This window comes from Anomaloglossus baeobatrachus, chromosome 2 (assembly GCF_048569485.1).
Source record: "Anomaloglossus baeobatrachus isolate aAnoBae1 chromosome 2, aAnoBae1.hap1, whole genome shotgun sequence".
Classification (NCBI taxonomy): Eukaryota; Metazoa; Chordata; class Amphibia; order Anura; family Aromobatidae; genus Anomaloglossus; species Anomaloglossus baeobatrachus.
In genome coordinates, this window is record NC_134354.1 from 430531072 (window position 1) to 430549025 (window position 17954).

Genomic DNA, 17954 nt, shown 5'->3' on the forward strand with positions numbered 1-17954 from the left:
TTTTTGCAATTTCACTGCACTTGGATTTTTTTTCCCATTTTCCAGTACAATATGTGGCAGAATGAATGATGCCATTCAAAACTCGTCTCTCAAAAAACAGCCCTCACTTGGCTATGTTGATGTAAAAATATAAAAGTTATGCATCTTGGAAGAACGGGAGGAAAAAACAAAAACAGAAAACAGAAAATTGTAGGGCAATGAAGGAGTTAACACATAATTGTTTGCATAATCTGCATGACCAGAACCACAGTTAGTACACAATTACATCACTAGGACCACACTCAGTAGATGATTAGATCAACCGGACCACTATAAGTAGATAGGACTACATCAGCAGGACCACTATAAGTACACAAACAGCACCATCATCAGCATATAAATAGAACATAAGAAATATCATCAGTACATGAATACATTACTAGAACCATCCCGAGCATGCACAGGACTACGTCAATAGAACCACAATCAGTACATGACTACATTATCAGTACCACCATCAATACATGACTACATCACTCAGACCAAATCAGTATAAGGCTACAGATCCAGGACTGTAATTGGTGTATGAATACAAGACCAAGCATAGTACAATGATTAATTGCAATGTCAGATCTGCACTCAGCATATATAATTGTATCGCATGAAACTACAACTCCAAGTGTGTTCTTAACAATGGTAGGGAGATTATGGGAATTGTTGATAACAGACAAAATCAGATAGCAAACCATACAGGGACCACAGTACTAATTGGACGCAAGCATTAGCACTATCAAATATTTAAAGAGTGACTTAAAGCCATGTCACACACAACGAGATCGCTAATGAGATCGTTGCTGAGTCACAGTTTCTGTGACGCAGCAATGATAGCGCCAGCGAGCTCATTATGTGTGACACCTATTCGCGATCAGGCCCCTGCTGTGAGATCGCTAGTCGTTGCCGAATGGTCTGGACCATTTTCTTCAAAGGTGATGTCCTGCTGGGCAGGATGCATCGCTGTGTTTGACGCCTACCAACGACCTTCTAACATGGTCCCAACGCCCGCCGAGATCATTATACAGGTCGCTGATCGTTACTGCATCGTTAGTGTGTGACATCTCACCAGCAACCTTCCAGCGACTTACCAGCGATCCTTATCAGGTCGTACCGTTGTCGGGATCGCTGGTAAGTCGTTGTGTGTGACTGGGCCTTTAGCTTTTATGAGAAATCTTATCCATGTGATGTGATAGCTACAGGGCATTATGGCAAAATTTGTCATGTAATGCCCAAGACCAAGTGGGCCTTCTCTCTGTCAATTTTCTACACTTTATTAATAAAAATAATATAATATTTAGCCCTTCTTGACCTTGGACGTGTATATATACGTGTCCCTACAGTTACCGAGGGCTGTGGCGGTGAGCCCAAGGTAATCCCTGCACATGTCTGCTGGCCAGCTAACAGGCGTAGGTGGATCAGAGATCCACTCACGCCTGCTAACGACTTAGATTGTGCTGTCAAAATCAGACAGCACAATTGCTGCAGTGCAGATTGCACCGTTCCCCACCACCATTGGCAGCCCCATGACGCGATCATGGGGCACCATGGTGTTGTCATTTGTAGCGCGGGGTCAGCTGATGGCCCCTGACACTACCATGACTCACTTCCTGTGAAAGCCGACAGAGCACTGGCACTCACAGGAATAGTGTATTTTTGCTGATCAGAGCAATGCTGAAAAATAAAAATGTTATGGCTCTTGGAAGAAGGGGAGGAGAAAATGAAAATGAAAAACGAATGAAACGGGTGAAGGGCTTAAATCTTTAACTAACATGACAAATGCCAAAATTACCAACTATTGTGTAAAATGATGGCTGACCTTTTTAACAGTAATAGTGAAGAAAGGGTTTTAACCAGCTCACCTGTATAGGAACACCTCCCTGTTTAGAAGCAAGGATAACAGCGTTGCTGGTGCAGGTGCTGGAGCTGGTGCTTTTCTATTTCAAGACATTTTTTATCAATTTGTAAACTGTGAATCACAAATTATTTGAATCCTCCAGGTCCCGTGAAATCCCCAAAATTTTATGTAATTGATTTGATCAATTCTAATAATAAGCATGTGTAAAAATGCAGGGGCGTAATGATCGCATTCGCAGAGAGTGCCACAGCGATCGGGTCCATGTGAAAGGGGGGCCTGTCAACCCCATGAGCTATTTCAGCTGGATGTGCATCTGAGGATGCACATTCAGCTGAAGTGTCTTGTGGAGCAGAGACCCGCCGGGTCCCTGCACTGCAATATAAGCTGCTGGCCAATCAGGGTTCGGCTGCTGATGTCGGCGTGGAAGACACTGGTAGTGTATGGCAGTGATGTTATGCACTGCCTGTCACTTGCACACTGAAGTCACTTGTCAGCTTATGTGCAAGCTACAGAAGAGGATGCCACATATTGGGAGAGGAAAAGTGTCACAGGCATGTTCCGTAATTAGGAGACTTGTGACAGGTTTGGGCCAGAGTCTCCCTTTGCCTTGTGAGACTCTAGAAAGTAAATTGTGTTCCTTTCTTTTGGTGGTGCAAGGGTTAAAGCCAGTTTTTCTTGCCAGCAGCTTGTGATTACCTATCTTCATGTGCATCTGGTTGTGACGACACCCATCACCTTTAAACAGTGTCATGAACCACCAGATGGGGCTGGTAATATGGCATTCACAATCTGACACTAACCCTGAAGGAGGAAGGTAGCTGATGCTAGAGCCCTTCATTTTTGTAGTCCTGTTGGCGGAAGCGTCCATGACTGCAGCCTTGGTGTCTGGCTGCAGTGATGAAGTTTCGTATTATATCCTTTTGTTGTTTCCCTTGTTTAGCTACCTTTCCTTATGTTATATTAGTGCAGCGGTTAGACAAGGGTCTCTTGCCAGTCATCTTACTAGTGATGATTTGTACAGGGCTAGTGAGGGCATTAGGTATCCTGTTCGTTGACGGGGTGAAAGAACCCGTATAGAGACGCTAAGGAGCTCAGGTAACACCAGAGGTGAGTTCAGGAGGTATCCTCTCCCCCCATCACTAGCAGCAGGGTTCCCCATTGTTTAAGTCTACCCTGTGTGTAGTGGCACTCAACAGGGGTTGCTTGGTGTTGGGTGGAACCTTGTTAGTCATGTTATGACAGAAAGGGTATTTTTTTGTACATTTTTTGGAGAAGATCCACAGAACAGGGATATTGTTACAAGAAGAAGCCCAGGATGAAGGACATTATACCTCGATATGGGATGTATATTACTGGAAGAGGCCTAGCAAGGGGGACATTATGTCAGGATGAGGGACATAAATTAATGGAAAGAGCCCAGAATGGGGGACATTATACCAAGAAAGGGAGATATATCAGGAAGGGGCCCAGAATGGAGGACATTATATCAGCAAAGGGAGACATTATGCCAGGAAGAGCACAGGATGGAGGACATTATACCAGAAAAGGGAGACATTATGCCAGAAAGGAGCCTATAATGGAGACATAACAGGGTTGAGGATATTATTACTATTATTACTGGAAGGGGCAAGGATGGTAATCATTATTCCTGGAAAAGGGCATACAATGGGACACATTGTTATAGGAAGGAGGACACTGTTACATGGGAGGTGTGTGAACATGTCTGTCTTTGCAAGATCTGATATGCTGAAAAGGCCCATACATCTGGCAAACATGCAGCTGGGGGCCCGGGTCCAAATTTTGTATTAGGGCCCACCTGACTCTAGCTACAAGACTGTAAAGAAGAAAATAATCTATTTACCATACTTATCAGCTGTGGTCACAAAAAATAAAATAAACTGAGTGTAACTTATATGTTACTGCATTTGCAGAAAGTTTCAGAGTAAAAATTATTCTCAATAGAATTACTGAGGTACTGTTTAAAGGAACCTATAGACAAGTGAAGCAATATTTGCTGTTATATACAACAGATGTCACTGAGATTATGTGGGTCACAAATCATTACTGGTATGCATTTAAATTGAAAAATGGTGTCAGATTAGGCTGTGGAACGTGGCACAGCTAAAGAGATGTCAGCAGATTTATGTTTTGTAGGGAGAGTAGTGCAGCATCTGCTCTGTTCTTCTGGATGGCATAGCATTTGATTCCATAAACACTAGGCACCAACTCACTTTCCTAAATATGCACTTGGATTTGACACAGCTGTAAACCTGAAGTTTTATGGCCACCATCTTCATAACTTCTCAATAAATACATGTGCTGTAATTACTTTTCACCTTAGATTTATGGCCAAGATTTTCTCATCATTATTAGATTTGCTGCTATGTTTGAATGACATATGAGGCTTTAAGGGTTGCAGAACCACTAGGCAATCTCCCATAAGGGACAATTTTGGAATGGTTTTGCACTGAAAGTTGTTATTTTTTAATTAAGAAAAATCAACATTATTTCAAAGCAGCCTAAATAAAATAAAATAATATACACTCTGTGCAGAATTATTAGGCAAATAAGTATTTTGATCACATGATAATTTTTATACATGTTGTCCTACTCCAAGCTGTATAGGCTTGAGAGCCAACTACCAATTAAGTAAATCAGGTGATGTGCATCTCTGTAATGAGGAGGGGTCTGGTGTAATGACATCAACACCCTATATAAGGTGTGCTTAATTATTAGGCAACTTCCTTTCCTTTGACACAATGGGTCAGAAGAGAGATTTGATGGGCTCTGAAAAGTCCAAAATTATGGGATGTCTTGCAGAGGGATGCAACAGTCTTGAAATTGCCAAACTTTTGAAGCGTGATCACTGAAAGCGTTTCATGGCAAATAGCCAACAGGGTCTCAAGAACAGTATTGGGCAAAAAAGGCACAAAATAACTGCCCATGATCTGAGGAAAATCAAGCGTGAAGCTGCCAAGATGCCATTTGCCACCAGTTGGGCCATATTTTAGAGCTGCAACATTACTGGAGTATCAAAAAGCACAAGGTGTGCATACTCAGAGACATGGCCAAGGTATGGAAGGCTGAAAAACGACCTCCTTTGAACAAGAAACATAAGATAAAACATCAAGACTGGGCCAAGAAATATCTTAAGAATGATTTTTCAAAGGTTTTATGGACTCTTGAAATGAGAATGACTCTTGATGGGCCAGATGGATGGGCCAGAGGCTGAATCAGTAAAGGGCAGAGAGCTCCACTCTGACTCAGACGCCAGCAAGGTGGAAGTGGGGTACTGTTATGGGACAGTATCATCAAAGATGAACTTGTGGGTCCTTTTCGGTTTGAGGATCGAGTGAAGCTCAACTCCCAGACCTACTGCCAATTTCTGGAAGACAACTTCTTCAAGCAGTGGTGCAGGAAGAAGTCGGTATTGTTCAAGAAAAACATGATTTTCATGCAGGACAATGCTCCATCACATGCATCCAACTACTCCACTACATGGCTGGCCAGTAAAGGTCTAAAAGATGAAAAAATATTGACATGGCCCCCTTGTTCACCTTATCTGAACCCCAAAGAGAACCTGTGGTCCCTCATAAAATGTAAGATCTACAGGGAGGGAAAACAGTACACCTCTCGGAACAGTGTCTGGGAGGCTACGGTGGCTGCTGCACGCAATGTTGATCGTATACAGATCAAGCAACCCACAAAATCTATGGATGGTAGGCTGTTGAGTGTCATCATAAAGAAATAGTCCAGTCAAAATACGAAAATAAAAACCTTTACCCTGAACAAATTCCAAGAAAGCGTTTTATTGTTTTTTTTGGTAGTATTACATGTAGGGAAGAACATACTAAAAGTTTACCAAGATAGGGTTACCACAAAGGGTCCAAATGTGACGTCAAGAATATGGCCGCCAAAGCTGTAAAATGTTAAAGCAAGTTGCAGACAAAGTACTTTGCGACCATCCCGGTTTTGCATACAGGAAAAGAAATCAAGCTCATCAATCAGACCCGCTGTAGTATTGTCAAGTCCTGCGCTCGGAGTGGTGCGGCCACCAGTAGTATAATAAAAGAAAAATCCAGCGCTGGACATAAATATTAAAAGTCCATCTTTTATTTGGGAATAATATTAAAATCCAGCAGGTCAATTAACATCATAGGGAACCGTGCAGAACAACGCATTTCGACGCTCAGGTCTTAATCATGTTCTCATAGTAGTTCGTTGTCGGTTTCCTTTTGTAAGATCCGCCCGTATACCATAATGTATAACACCTGAACAATTGTTCAGGACAACTCCAGAACTAGTGGTTACGGAAGATCTGACAAACAGAAATGGGTGAATAAAATCATAGTAAAATACAGATTGTAGTATACAATAATCTGTAAAGACAGGAGAATACTCCATTAATCTAATTTGGACATTGATATAACATCTTTTCATCATGACGGAACCTATGGTGGGTATTTTTGTGGACAAAGGACTATTCCAGTCGTCTCTCCAAAGGTGCACAAATGTTTAACGTGGCTGAAAAAATACCGATGGCTGAAAAGGATGCCTTTCAGGAACATATGTTGGATTTAGAGCGGAATATGGTGAAGGAACTTAAAACCTGCTGGGACTCAACCTCGCTTATGATCTACATTGAAAAAGGTATGATCCCCAGGGGGTTACGTTTGAAAAAGTTCCCAACCAGTAGATATAACAATGAGTTTATAAAAAGTTGGAACAATATACTGAGCGATTGCTCAATGAAATTGATGCAACTCATTGCACAACAAGAGGAGTTGGAACTTGTACAAATTAAATCTAACATAATTAAGATCAAAGAGTCTCTCAAACAATTTAATAGTTTGGAGGATTATAAAATATCCTATGATAAAATTCAAACTAAACTTTCCAAACTAGAGAATAATATTATGGAAATGAAAAAGAAAAAAATTGCGAGCGACTCTAATGATTATGCTAAAGATGAAATATATACCTTGAATTATAGACCAAGACCAATCTTGAGAAGGAGACTTCATTCCAGCTTTAATAGAGTTAATTTTGAGAATACAAACTCTACAGCTGATTGCTCTATAGCAACTACTTCAGATGGAGCTATAGATATATCTAACTCCTCTATTGATACTCCTGGTATTATTATCCGCTCAAAACAATATAAAAACAGTCTCTTATCAATCTCGTTTCACAGCGCATGAATGACAGAGGTTGCCACGTAATACAATCAGAGGGGGATGCAGATGCGGAGATTGTTAAGGTCGCAGTGTCAATGTCATCCAACAAAAAACGCCAGAAACACTTCTGAAAATAATTCACTGCATTTGTTCTCATGGTTGTAGTACACTTCGGTGCACTTGCAAAAGACACGGACTTACCTGTTCACGGGTATGAGGACCGTGTTAAGAAGGGCATTGTGACAATATGAGTGAGGAAGCAGTGTCTGATGATGAAAATAGTGACTATTGACCTGACACGGTTATTCAATGATCAAGTAGGTCTTAAAATGCACTGTGTATTATTTCTATAATTTCTAGAAATGTACATGTATGTCATGACGTCATTGATGACGTCATGACCTCGCCTGTCCATGTAGTCAGTATAAAACTTTGTATAAAAATTGTTATATGAAAATATATAGTATAAAAAATGCAAAGTCTCCTGTAACCTACAGCTACAGCTTTGAAATAGGGAAATATTCGTTATTTTTAGTGCGATGGCTGTCATCGTCTTATGACGTCGTAGTTAGGACCTTTGTAGTGATCAATTTTTGAAAAACTTTTAATATGTTGTTCCCCACATATAATAGTAATAAAAAAAAAAATCATAAAACACTTTCTTGGAATTTGTTCCGGGTCAAACCGTATTTTGACTGGACTAAAAGGTGGCTATATTGATCACTATTTTTTTTAGGTTTTGTTTTTGCATGTCAGAAATGTTTCTTTCTAAATTTTGTGCAGTTATATTGGTTTACCTGGTGCAAATAAACAAGTGAGATGGGAATATATTTGGTTTTTATTAAGTTGCCTAATTATAGTTATAGCATCTCATTAAATCTCTATTTAAAAAAATAAGCAGTAGAAAGGCTAAAAAATATGACTCACCTTGTGATTCTGATAAGAGGTCACTGAAATAAAGGCTGTCTCTGAAAACACATGTGTGCAAAAAGCTGTGTTCTTCGATCCAAAGGCATTGTTTTCATCTGCTTTGACTATATGTAACCTTGGCTGGTATTTATGCATTGAATTTAAAATTATCTGAAATAAAAAGTCATACATTTATATATATATTTGAAAATTATGTAGACAAATTTTGTCTACAATCAACTCATTTAGCTGAAACTGCTGCAAAATAAAACAATATATAAAACGAAGAACAAATGAATACATTTAATTTGCCAAATTAGGATAAATTATCAAATAATTAAATGAATAACTGTTTTTATGTCATGGAATATCATTCACTTTATAATACTATTCTTTTTTTTTTTTTTTAAATCACACATTTCATATATTATCTGTGTGTCCATGTTAGAAAAGTACTGTATGGACTCATATAAATATAATATATAATAATATAATATACATTTTTGCCTAGATCAAGGTATGATTTTTAGATGGGCAGTTTATGTCTTTTCTCCAGCGATATTACACTGTATGGACTCATAGATTGCTATCTGTACAGCTCAAAATAACAATGAGATGTATTAAATATAGGAAAAATCACTATCTATGAAAAAAATAAAGTGAATATTTTAATTATGTCTCCTTTTCAATAGTTCATTTATTCAACAATCAATATTGCTGATTTTTAGATATCAAAAGGGTAGCATATTACATTGCATTTCCAATGCCCCCTTTAGCAAATTCAATTATGAAATAAAGTACTTCAATGATCAACCAACTAGAAAAGCATATCCAGGATACACAAAAATGCAAAACATAAAGCTACAACCAGGGCCATAATGCTCTGCAATTTTATATTAAGTGATTAAAGGGGTTTTCCAATCTTGAAAAACCCATAATGCTCTTGTACAGTTTGTTTTAAAAACTAACTCTGCTTTACTCATCTACCCCAGGTCCAGCAGTGAGTCTCTTCCACTACTCCTGAAATGTAATGTTGTCATCACGTCAAAAGCGCTGCAGTCAATTACAGAACTCAAGGACTTTGTCCTAAGGGTCGCAGAATTCAGTTCTTGGCTTCAGCGCTGTCAAAGTGACATGAAGGCTGCAGAAAATAACAGAAACTGAGAGCAGCAATGGAGGATCAGCGCCTGGGGAGGGTCAGTAAATTTAATCTGCATTCTGTACTACACATTTTGGACTATGATATCCATATGGCCCAAAAGAATAGGATGCTTTAGATTATCCCATTGTGTACAGAACTGTTTTACTACTGCAACAAAATGGCCATGATAAATTCTTTGTTCATTCAAGCCATACATGGGTATGAAAATATGGACCAGACAGTTTTCAGATACACAAGAGCTTTGCATTTTCGGAGACCAACCGGTATTATAAAAGCAATATAGTAGGATGCATCCTTTGCTATAGCTCCAAAGAGTTCATATATATATGAACATTCATACTGAACTGCAAAAGTCATATAGAAAATCATGACAAAAAATATTTTTGTAAATATTGGTGCATTCATAACATTTTTATGTTTCTAAACAACATTTGAATGCTTTATAGAAGCCGAAAATAGTGATCATAGGGTTGATAAGAAATCGGATTCCAAATTTTTTCGCAGACAGCATTTGGATTGAAAAATCATGTGAACCTACCCAAAGTTGCAGCAACAAATTGGTCTTCTAATGTGATAGTCTTTTCAAAGAAGCGGACAATAAATAAAAAAAAAATAAAGAAACTGAAAATCTGTCACAAAAAAATCTGGTCTAGGTGGTATGGCATTAGTAATGTTATTGTGATTAGTCCTGAGGACTACTTACAAAAGTAATCAGCAATATTAATATTCAAAAACAATCTATAGAAAGTAATTCAAAGTGGAAAATTTATTCAAAATTGAAAATAACCTATTTACAGAAATTGTCCCTCCTTTTCCAAAACAAAAATGCACAAAGTTCAAAGAAAATCTTCACACTTGCTAATGGAAAATTGCCACTATTGTCTCAATGAGGAATGAAATCAATAGCCAACAATAAACATGATGAAATGCAGTGACCTATTTCCACCCCAGTTTTTGTTTCCCAGAGTAATGGTAGAATTATTGGCATATAAGCTATATTCATATGAACTTTATGAGTATTAAATGTCACAAGCATCTGTGTCCCAGACAAGGCAGAAGCTGATGACCATCTGGCCTTAGGAGTAACAGCCAAAAATACATTTTTCCCTATCCAAGTAGTAGTACTACTGTTATTTTTAGTAGTTTATTCTCATCCAATTGCATAGCACATTCACACCATAACAAAAAATGTGAGAACGTTAATCTGACACCATCTGTGGTCAGGATATAAAATTCTCACCTCCACCTTACAGAGCTTTAACTTAAACTGTCCATCAGCCGTAGCAAAAGCACAATACAGCTTTTATGTGAATGAGTAAAAAGAACCAATTAGACCACAAAGCAAATAAACAGCTGCATTAGGATTTAGTGTCTGTTGGAGTTTGATTTTTTTAAACGTTTTTACATTGTATAATGGGAGAATATCATTGATAAATGGGTGTTTAAAGTTTTTGACAAACTTGTCCAAAGCCACGTGCACACGTTGAGTTTTTTTTTTACCTCAGTATTTGTAAGGCCACATGCACACGTTGAGTATTTTGTGATTTTTTTTTATCTCAGTATTTGTAAGGTCACGTGCACGTATTTGGTGAGTTTTTTACCTCAGTATTTGTAAGCCAAAACTAGAGGTGGAACAATCAGAGGAAAAGTATAATAGAAACACGAGCACCAGTTCTGTGTTTCTTACTCATTCCTGATTTTGGCTTACAGATACTGAGGTAAAAAATTCCCCAAATACACAACGTATACATGCGGTCCGGCAGGGTGAAATGTGATAAAATAAAAGAACGTGTATTCACTAGTTACATCCCCCTGCCATTCCTATGCACCCACTATGGCTCTCAACCTAGCTATTGCAATGATGTGCACAGAATGGCACAGGTCTTAGCGATGCACTATAGTGGTCACTTTTATACAGTACATTCCCTATAAAGGGAACCTATCAAGTGAAAAAACACAATTAATCTGCAGATATGGGCTTAATCCACAGATTAATAGCGTTTGGAACCTGCCCGATGCCTGCACATTGAACCCCGCTGCCAGGAGGAAATTAACTTTAGTCCTCCCAGCAGTTTTTCAGTTTTAGTCACGGGGGTTTTGCCGGCATGGGTTCAGTCACTGCTCTGTGTATGGAGAGTGATGGCTGTATGTATCTGTGCCCCCTATGCTAACTGATGAAAGCTAAGGATACAAAGCACAATAGGGTCTTACCCAATAAACATATGAAAGGTGATAAGGAATAGTGCTTACCTTGTGTGGTTGTGTGGCACACAACCAGTATCAAAGCACGTAATCAGCTGTCAGTCAGTGTGTGAGGCACAGATACAGCTGACGCTCTCCATACACAGAGCGCTGAATGAACCCATGCCGGCAACACCCCTCTGATTTAAATTGGAATGCTACCAGGAGGATTCAAGTTCATTTCCTCCCAGCAACATTTGTTGCATCTTCCTGTTGCAGTAAGTTACATTATAGTCTACTGTAAAATACAAAATGTGCTATGACAGGAATTTTTTTTCATTATTGGGCCCTTATTTCACTATTTGTTCTTTTTTAAGATACATTGTGTGTGGGGGTTTTTCCTTGAAAACATAGCTTGCTCAATATATGGCATTTTTTTCTTGTGTTTTCCCTATAGATATTTCTTTAGTTCACAAAAAATAATATTAAATACCATCTTAAAATGTATAAAATTCACAGCAATTTTTATGAGTTAAAACACTCACGCATGAAGAAGACTTAAGAAAGGTTATTCCCCCCAGACAGTTTTTTTAAAAAGAATAATCTATTTATGATGAAAGCTGTAGTCTTGTTCTCTCGTTGTTTTGGGCATTTACATCAGCTTTACAGTTACATATGAATGAGAAATGAGTCGCATACTTTAAATTTTCCTCAAATTGTCTAACTTTTTAACATTGTTTCAAATTTATATTTGATTTGTGATATAATTAAATTTTTTGCAATTTGCAAGGTTTACATGTGGCTACTGTACATGGATGAATCTATCTAAACACACTCTATGTGATTCACTGTAAATAAGAATGAGGATCAGAATATCCTCCATTCTTGCCAATTTTGCACTATGTCTTTTATATGGGACAGCATCTGGCAGATAACAAGAAACAGAATTGGTATGTATGAATGTGATCAAGGTTCTTTATCTTGCAGGTAATGGCCTATAGACACATGAGCCTGGACAAAAATGAAACAGAGCATAATAGAAGCTAGTCTGCATATAAACGGCAGAAATATTATCCACATTTAGGTGGATAAGAAAAACAGTCTTTGAAAAATCTTAAATGGATGAACTTCTGCTTGGCCTCGGTAGTTGCTCATTTAACTCTCCAATGTGATTTTTATTGCTGATATATTCCAGATACTGTCCTTTGCTTACCCTCTTGTAGAAAAAAGGGTAGGCTGGATAATAAACCATTCAGGTATCCAGAACTGACCCACAATTAATATAAATAAACATAGTTGCACATTAGTATGTGTTATTTATGGAGCATAGTTTATTACATTGTTTTAACCTGCAATATTGCATTTTTAGCTGGATATTAAATAAATCAATGAAGACACAAAGAACAAAAAAGAATGCATATCACATTGCTTATGGAAAATACATCATTGCTTTTTGTAGCCATCCACGTAAAAAGAAATATTCACAATTTGAAGATTGCATATAATGGAAACTCATTCATTTTGGGCACTATTAACATCGGTTTTCATAACTATATAGAGCACAAGTAACCTTGCCATACAGTGCCTTGCTTTAAAGGGAACCTGTCACCAAGTTTTTCCTATATAAACTGCGGTCACCACCGTAAGTCCTTATATACAGCATTCTAGGATTCTGTATATAGGTACCCAGCCGCTCTGCTTAACATATAAAAGAGCTTTTTTTATTCTAACCTGTTTGGCGGTTTGGTCCGATGTGAGTCATTGGTCTTGATCTGGCGCCTCCTCTTTTCTTGCGATCACCGTCCTCTTTCTTGCTTCATGTGGATGACGCATCTTACATCATCCACACTGTGTCCTCCATTGTGCTCCTGTGCACACGCATTTCTCTCTGATCAGCTGAGGGTAGAGCAAAGTATTGTAATGCACAGATGCGGGGAAAGGTCAAAGAATGCCTGCGTATGTGCATTACAATACTTTGCTCTTCTCTCAGCAGGACAGAGAAAGTGCGCATGCAAAGGAGCCCAAATGAGGACACTGTGTGAATGACTTAGGTAATATCATCCACACAAAGAAAGAAAGATGACAACACTCGCAAGCAGAGGAGAGGCATCAGATAAAGATTAATGAATGCTTATCAGACCGGACTGTCCCACAAGTGAGTATAATGAAAGATGTTTTTACGTTATACAGAGTGGCCTGGACACTTACATACAGTATTCTAAAATGCAGTAAATAAGGGCTCACAGGTGGTGTCCGCAGTTTATATGGGAAAAACCTTGTGATAGGTTCCCTTAAGCACCAAACAGTATGGTATCCAAGTACCATTGCCATACTATATGTTGCATAGTACAGTACAATGAGATAGGGTTAAAGAGGTAGTGACAGATGTGGGAAAGAGGTTGTTAGGAGGTCTCGAGAGGAGCCAGTCTAGAATAGGGTTCAAGTGTGAGAGGACATAACTTCGGAGTTAGGGCCAGTAAGGGAACCCTGATGTATCCTCGAGCGGTCTGGAGCCTATGGCTCACCCCTGCGGGCTTACAGATTCATCAGCCTAGAGAACTTCCCGGGGCTCAGAATTGAACAAAGGTGAACAGAGTAAGGAGGAAGGAAACACAGAAATTGGCGTTTGAGCACGAGGTCCAAGATAGCAGCGGGGAACAGATCTAGAGGTAGTACCCCACACTGAGAGGAAGGAAGCAAAGTAAGACCATGTCTGTTATAACAGTGTGAAGAATAAAATGAGCTTTCTGGTTGGCTATTGAGCTCTGGTGTCACATGTGTTGCTGACTGTTTTCGGTGAGGACCACCGGTGGGGTAACGGACACCGGCCTTTAGAAACCAGTAAGTGCTGTGCACCCCACCCAACATCGCATGAGCACCCAGAGACTCCTTAGGGAAGGAGTGCGGTGCCCAAGTGGCCATGGGCTGGCACCTTCCTTCACTGTCACCAGGTTTTGCTACTACATCTGAGAGGAGCATGTTGTAGAGGAATTTACCCTAATTCTAGCAAGGTATCATTACTGGGCTGCTTGCTTGTTTTTATAAAACACCTTTTTATCCCCTGCAAATCAAGCAGTTATCTTCATGCTGAGCTCTGCATAACCCAGCCGATGCCACTGATTGATATTTTTCTGTGTACAAAGTGTATAGGTAGAAAACTGCAAATAAGGGGTGAGTAGATTTACTAGTGCACTAATGAGACTATCCTACTGATAAACAAGTGATTTTATCGAAACTACAGCAAGCAGCCCAGGAGCACACTAAATCAATAGGTCGAGGTACATAAGAAAAAAAATAGTGAGAAAAAGTATATATTTATGCATATGTGCACTACTCACAAAAAGCTATGGATATATGGCATTCGCGTGAAATTTATGGAAGACCTAAAAAGTTCACACTACAGTGATATTTTTATCATGAAAGTAGGGTATTTAAGTAAAAGCATGCAATGTGATTTCCTTATCTCAAACAATTGATTGAAGCAAAATCCAACAACATTGGTGGGTATACCTGTGATAGGGAATCCAGTGGCCTACCGCTCCCACTTTGAGCTGGTGACTTGTGATATTGCAATGTATATGTGTGTGTTTTCTTTTACAGCATTGTATTGTATTGCATGACATCGCCTTCTGTGTAATATGGCCAGCTGCCACCAGATGTCACTGTTTCCTGGGTCCTTTAGTAGGAAGGGATGGATTAGGAAGTGACAGGGCAGCAGGGGTTAAGTGAGGCGGGTGGTTCACCAGCACAGGAAGAGATATAGGGCAGAGTTTGCCAGGGCAGAGTCAGTTAGAGAAACATGAGCGTAGAATGATGAAGTAGATGTAGCAGAGTGGAACAGTGTGGTGTGGAGGAGAACAGGCAGGAAACTGTGCAGGATAAAGAAACCAGGTGACCAGAAATACAGCTGGCAGCAGGAAGGCTATAGTGTGGTGAGAAGAAGAATTAGACAGCGCCTCGTCCTGAAGTGGGCTATTGTGAATGGTGCGGAAAGTCGGCAGAGTTGGTGTTGACTGACAGGGCCACTGACACCGCAGGATAGAAGACTCTATGATTTAACCTGGGAAAGTAGCTTAGCCATCAGGGAGAACAGCACAGTGCTTAACAAAAGCAGCGCCAGCCCCTCATCCTCCATGATAGCCTCTGGGACTCTGTTAGCAGCCGTAATGAGAGAGCCAGTGTGTGTATATGAGAAATTGCCCGTTAAATAATGTGGTATCAAGCCTGTGAATATTAACTGGAAACATTATTTAATACAACTATACAGTAAACCCATTTAAGTTTTAACTGGTTGTGGACTCATCTCTGATAATGCCACATGTGATGCCACATGATGTGAATAGGCTCCAGAGAAGCCGGCTGAAGTGCAGAGTGTCCATCTGCAACCAGGTACCACCTCCACACCCACTCCACACACCACTCTGCCCCCCGTGTCTGTACTGTGTCGGGTGGGTTGAGAACCACCACCCTCGCTCACAACTGATCCTCCCTGGCACTTTACATACCACCATATGTCAATGTCTCAATAACGTGACATGTGGCCTTGAACATCGATTAAATCTTGACAACAATGTCTCCTGCTCTTCACAAGTTGGGTTATTGTCTGTTGAGGCATGGCATTCCACTCTTCTTGAAGGGCAGCCTTTAGGTGATTGAGGGTACAGAGTTTTGAGCCTCTGCACAGCAACTCTGCTGATCTCATAGGTTTTCTATGGGATTCCGGTCTGCAAAAAGTACATGCTACTCTATTTGAGGTACCCAGTCTCCAGTAGATAGTCCCTAATGATGCGACCTTGATGTATTGTCATCCATGAAGATGAGATTAAACCTGTGTTGTTCATGCTGAGGTACAATGACTTGATTAATAATGTTATTCAAGTAGAAGGGGCTTGTCACTATACCATTCACAAAGTGTAGGGCAGTTCTGTATTCAGTAGACACACCTACCCCTGTAACACCACCACCACCAAAATCTTGCCTGGTGACAACAGTGGCTAAAGCATAGCACTCTTCTTGATATCTCTAACATCATTGGTGGCCATCATTTCTGCTCAGCGTGAATCAAGTTTCATCAGTGAATAGCACTGAGGCTCACTTGTCCCTCATCCAGCTTGGATGCTCCCTGGCCCATGCAAGATGATAATGCCTTTGCCTGGTGCTGTGGTCAGGTACTCTTGTAGGTTGTCTAGCACGCAGACCATGCTCATGTAAATGGTTTCAAATTACCTGATATAACACTTGGGTGCCTCTCACTTCCTTTACATGTGCTGGAGTTGTGTGACATTCATCATCTGCTGAGAAAAGTATTCTTCATAAAGAAGCAGTCATCACTATTGGATGGGGCCAAAGGACGTCCACTCCTATTATTATTATTTATTATTATTATTTATTATTATAGCGCCATTTATTCCATGGCGCTTTACAAGTGAAAGAGGGTATACGTACAACAATCATTAACAGTACAAGACAGACTGGTACAGGAGGAGAGAGGACCCTGCCCGCGAGGGCTCACAGTCTACAGGGAATGGGTGATGGTACAATAGGTGAGGACAGAGCTGGTTGTGCAGTGGTCTACTGGACTGAGGGCTATTGTAGGTTGTAGGCTTGTTGGAAGAGGTGGGTCTTGAGGTTCCTCTTGAAGCTTTCCATGGTAGTGGAGAGTCTGATGTGCTGATGTAGAGCGTTCCAGAGTATGGGGATGCGCGGGAGAAATCTTGTACACGATTGTGGGAAGAGGAGATAAGAGAGGAGCAGAGAAGGAGATCTTGTGAGGATCTAAGGTTGCGTGCAGGTAGGTACCGGGAGACTATACCTATACCTTTCTATGACTTTTCCAGTCTCTCTGTATTTCTGTTGTAACCTGCTGATGACACTCTGTGACACTCTAAGCTCAATGCCCACTTCCGTCTGAAAACATCCTGATTGAAGGCTCGGAATGTTAGGTGTTGTCTTGGTCTCATGATGTCAAAATGTAAACAGCATGATGAGGAGGACTGTTTAAGTACCAAATTTAATTGAATCTGGAAATTTATTGGGTGATTCATGGATCAAAAACCTGCTGTGAATTTTGCCATTAAACTCCTTGTTAGAGAGCAGCAAGTTGTGCAAAAGGTACTGAAACATTGAACAGTTGGATATGTGCAATCAAAAGTTTAGAGAACGTTCACCTGAAAAGATTGGAGTGCATTTTTGGATCATCCTGAAATTTCACCCGAAAGCCAAATATTACTTTTTGTAAGTAGGATATATATATATATATATATATATATATATATATATATATATATGAGGAATCCTACCAAAAATATTGTGAAAAAGAACCAATGATATAAAAATATGCATGAATGGCACCACTACTCAGAAAGAGGCAAAAATTGTAATACACCTGAGTGTATGAAGTATACATACATACAATGTTAACAAATAGAAGTCAGCAACTCAGCATGTGACAAGATATAGATATTATAACCATGAACATGCAACAATGGACAGGTTGTTTCGGGTGCCTTCTCCTTGGTGAGTTTAGCAGGCATCCCTGACACATTGCCGAAATCAGGGTTTCTGTCTCTTCATCATTTTGCTCTGAGATGAGGTGCTCTTTAATTGGGTTTTTTAGTTTCGAAAATCCAGTTTAATA

The 17954-nt window shown here is 39.7% G+C and overlaps 1 protein-coding gene across 1 annotated transcript in view; it reads right to left on the minus strand.

Annotated features, from left to right (window-relative positions):
- The window catches only part of TBX4 (T-box transcription factor 4), a 319287-nt gene that overhangs the window by 21640 nt on the left and 279693 nt on the right, over positions 1–17954 (minus strand). Inside the window, exon 6 of the mRNA XM_075334174.1 lies at positions 7993–8145. Within this exon, the coding sequence (XP_075190289.1) occupies positions 7993–8145 (153 nt within the window). The remainder of the gene's footprint in view (positions 1–7992; positions 8146–17954) is intronic.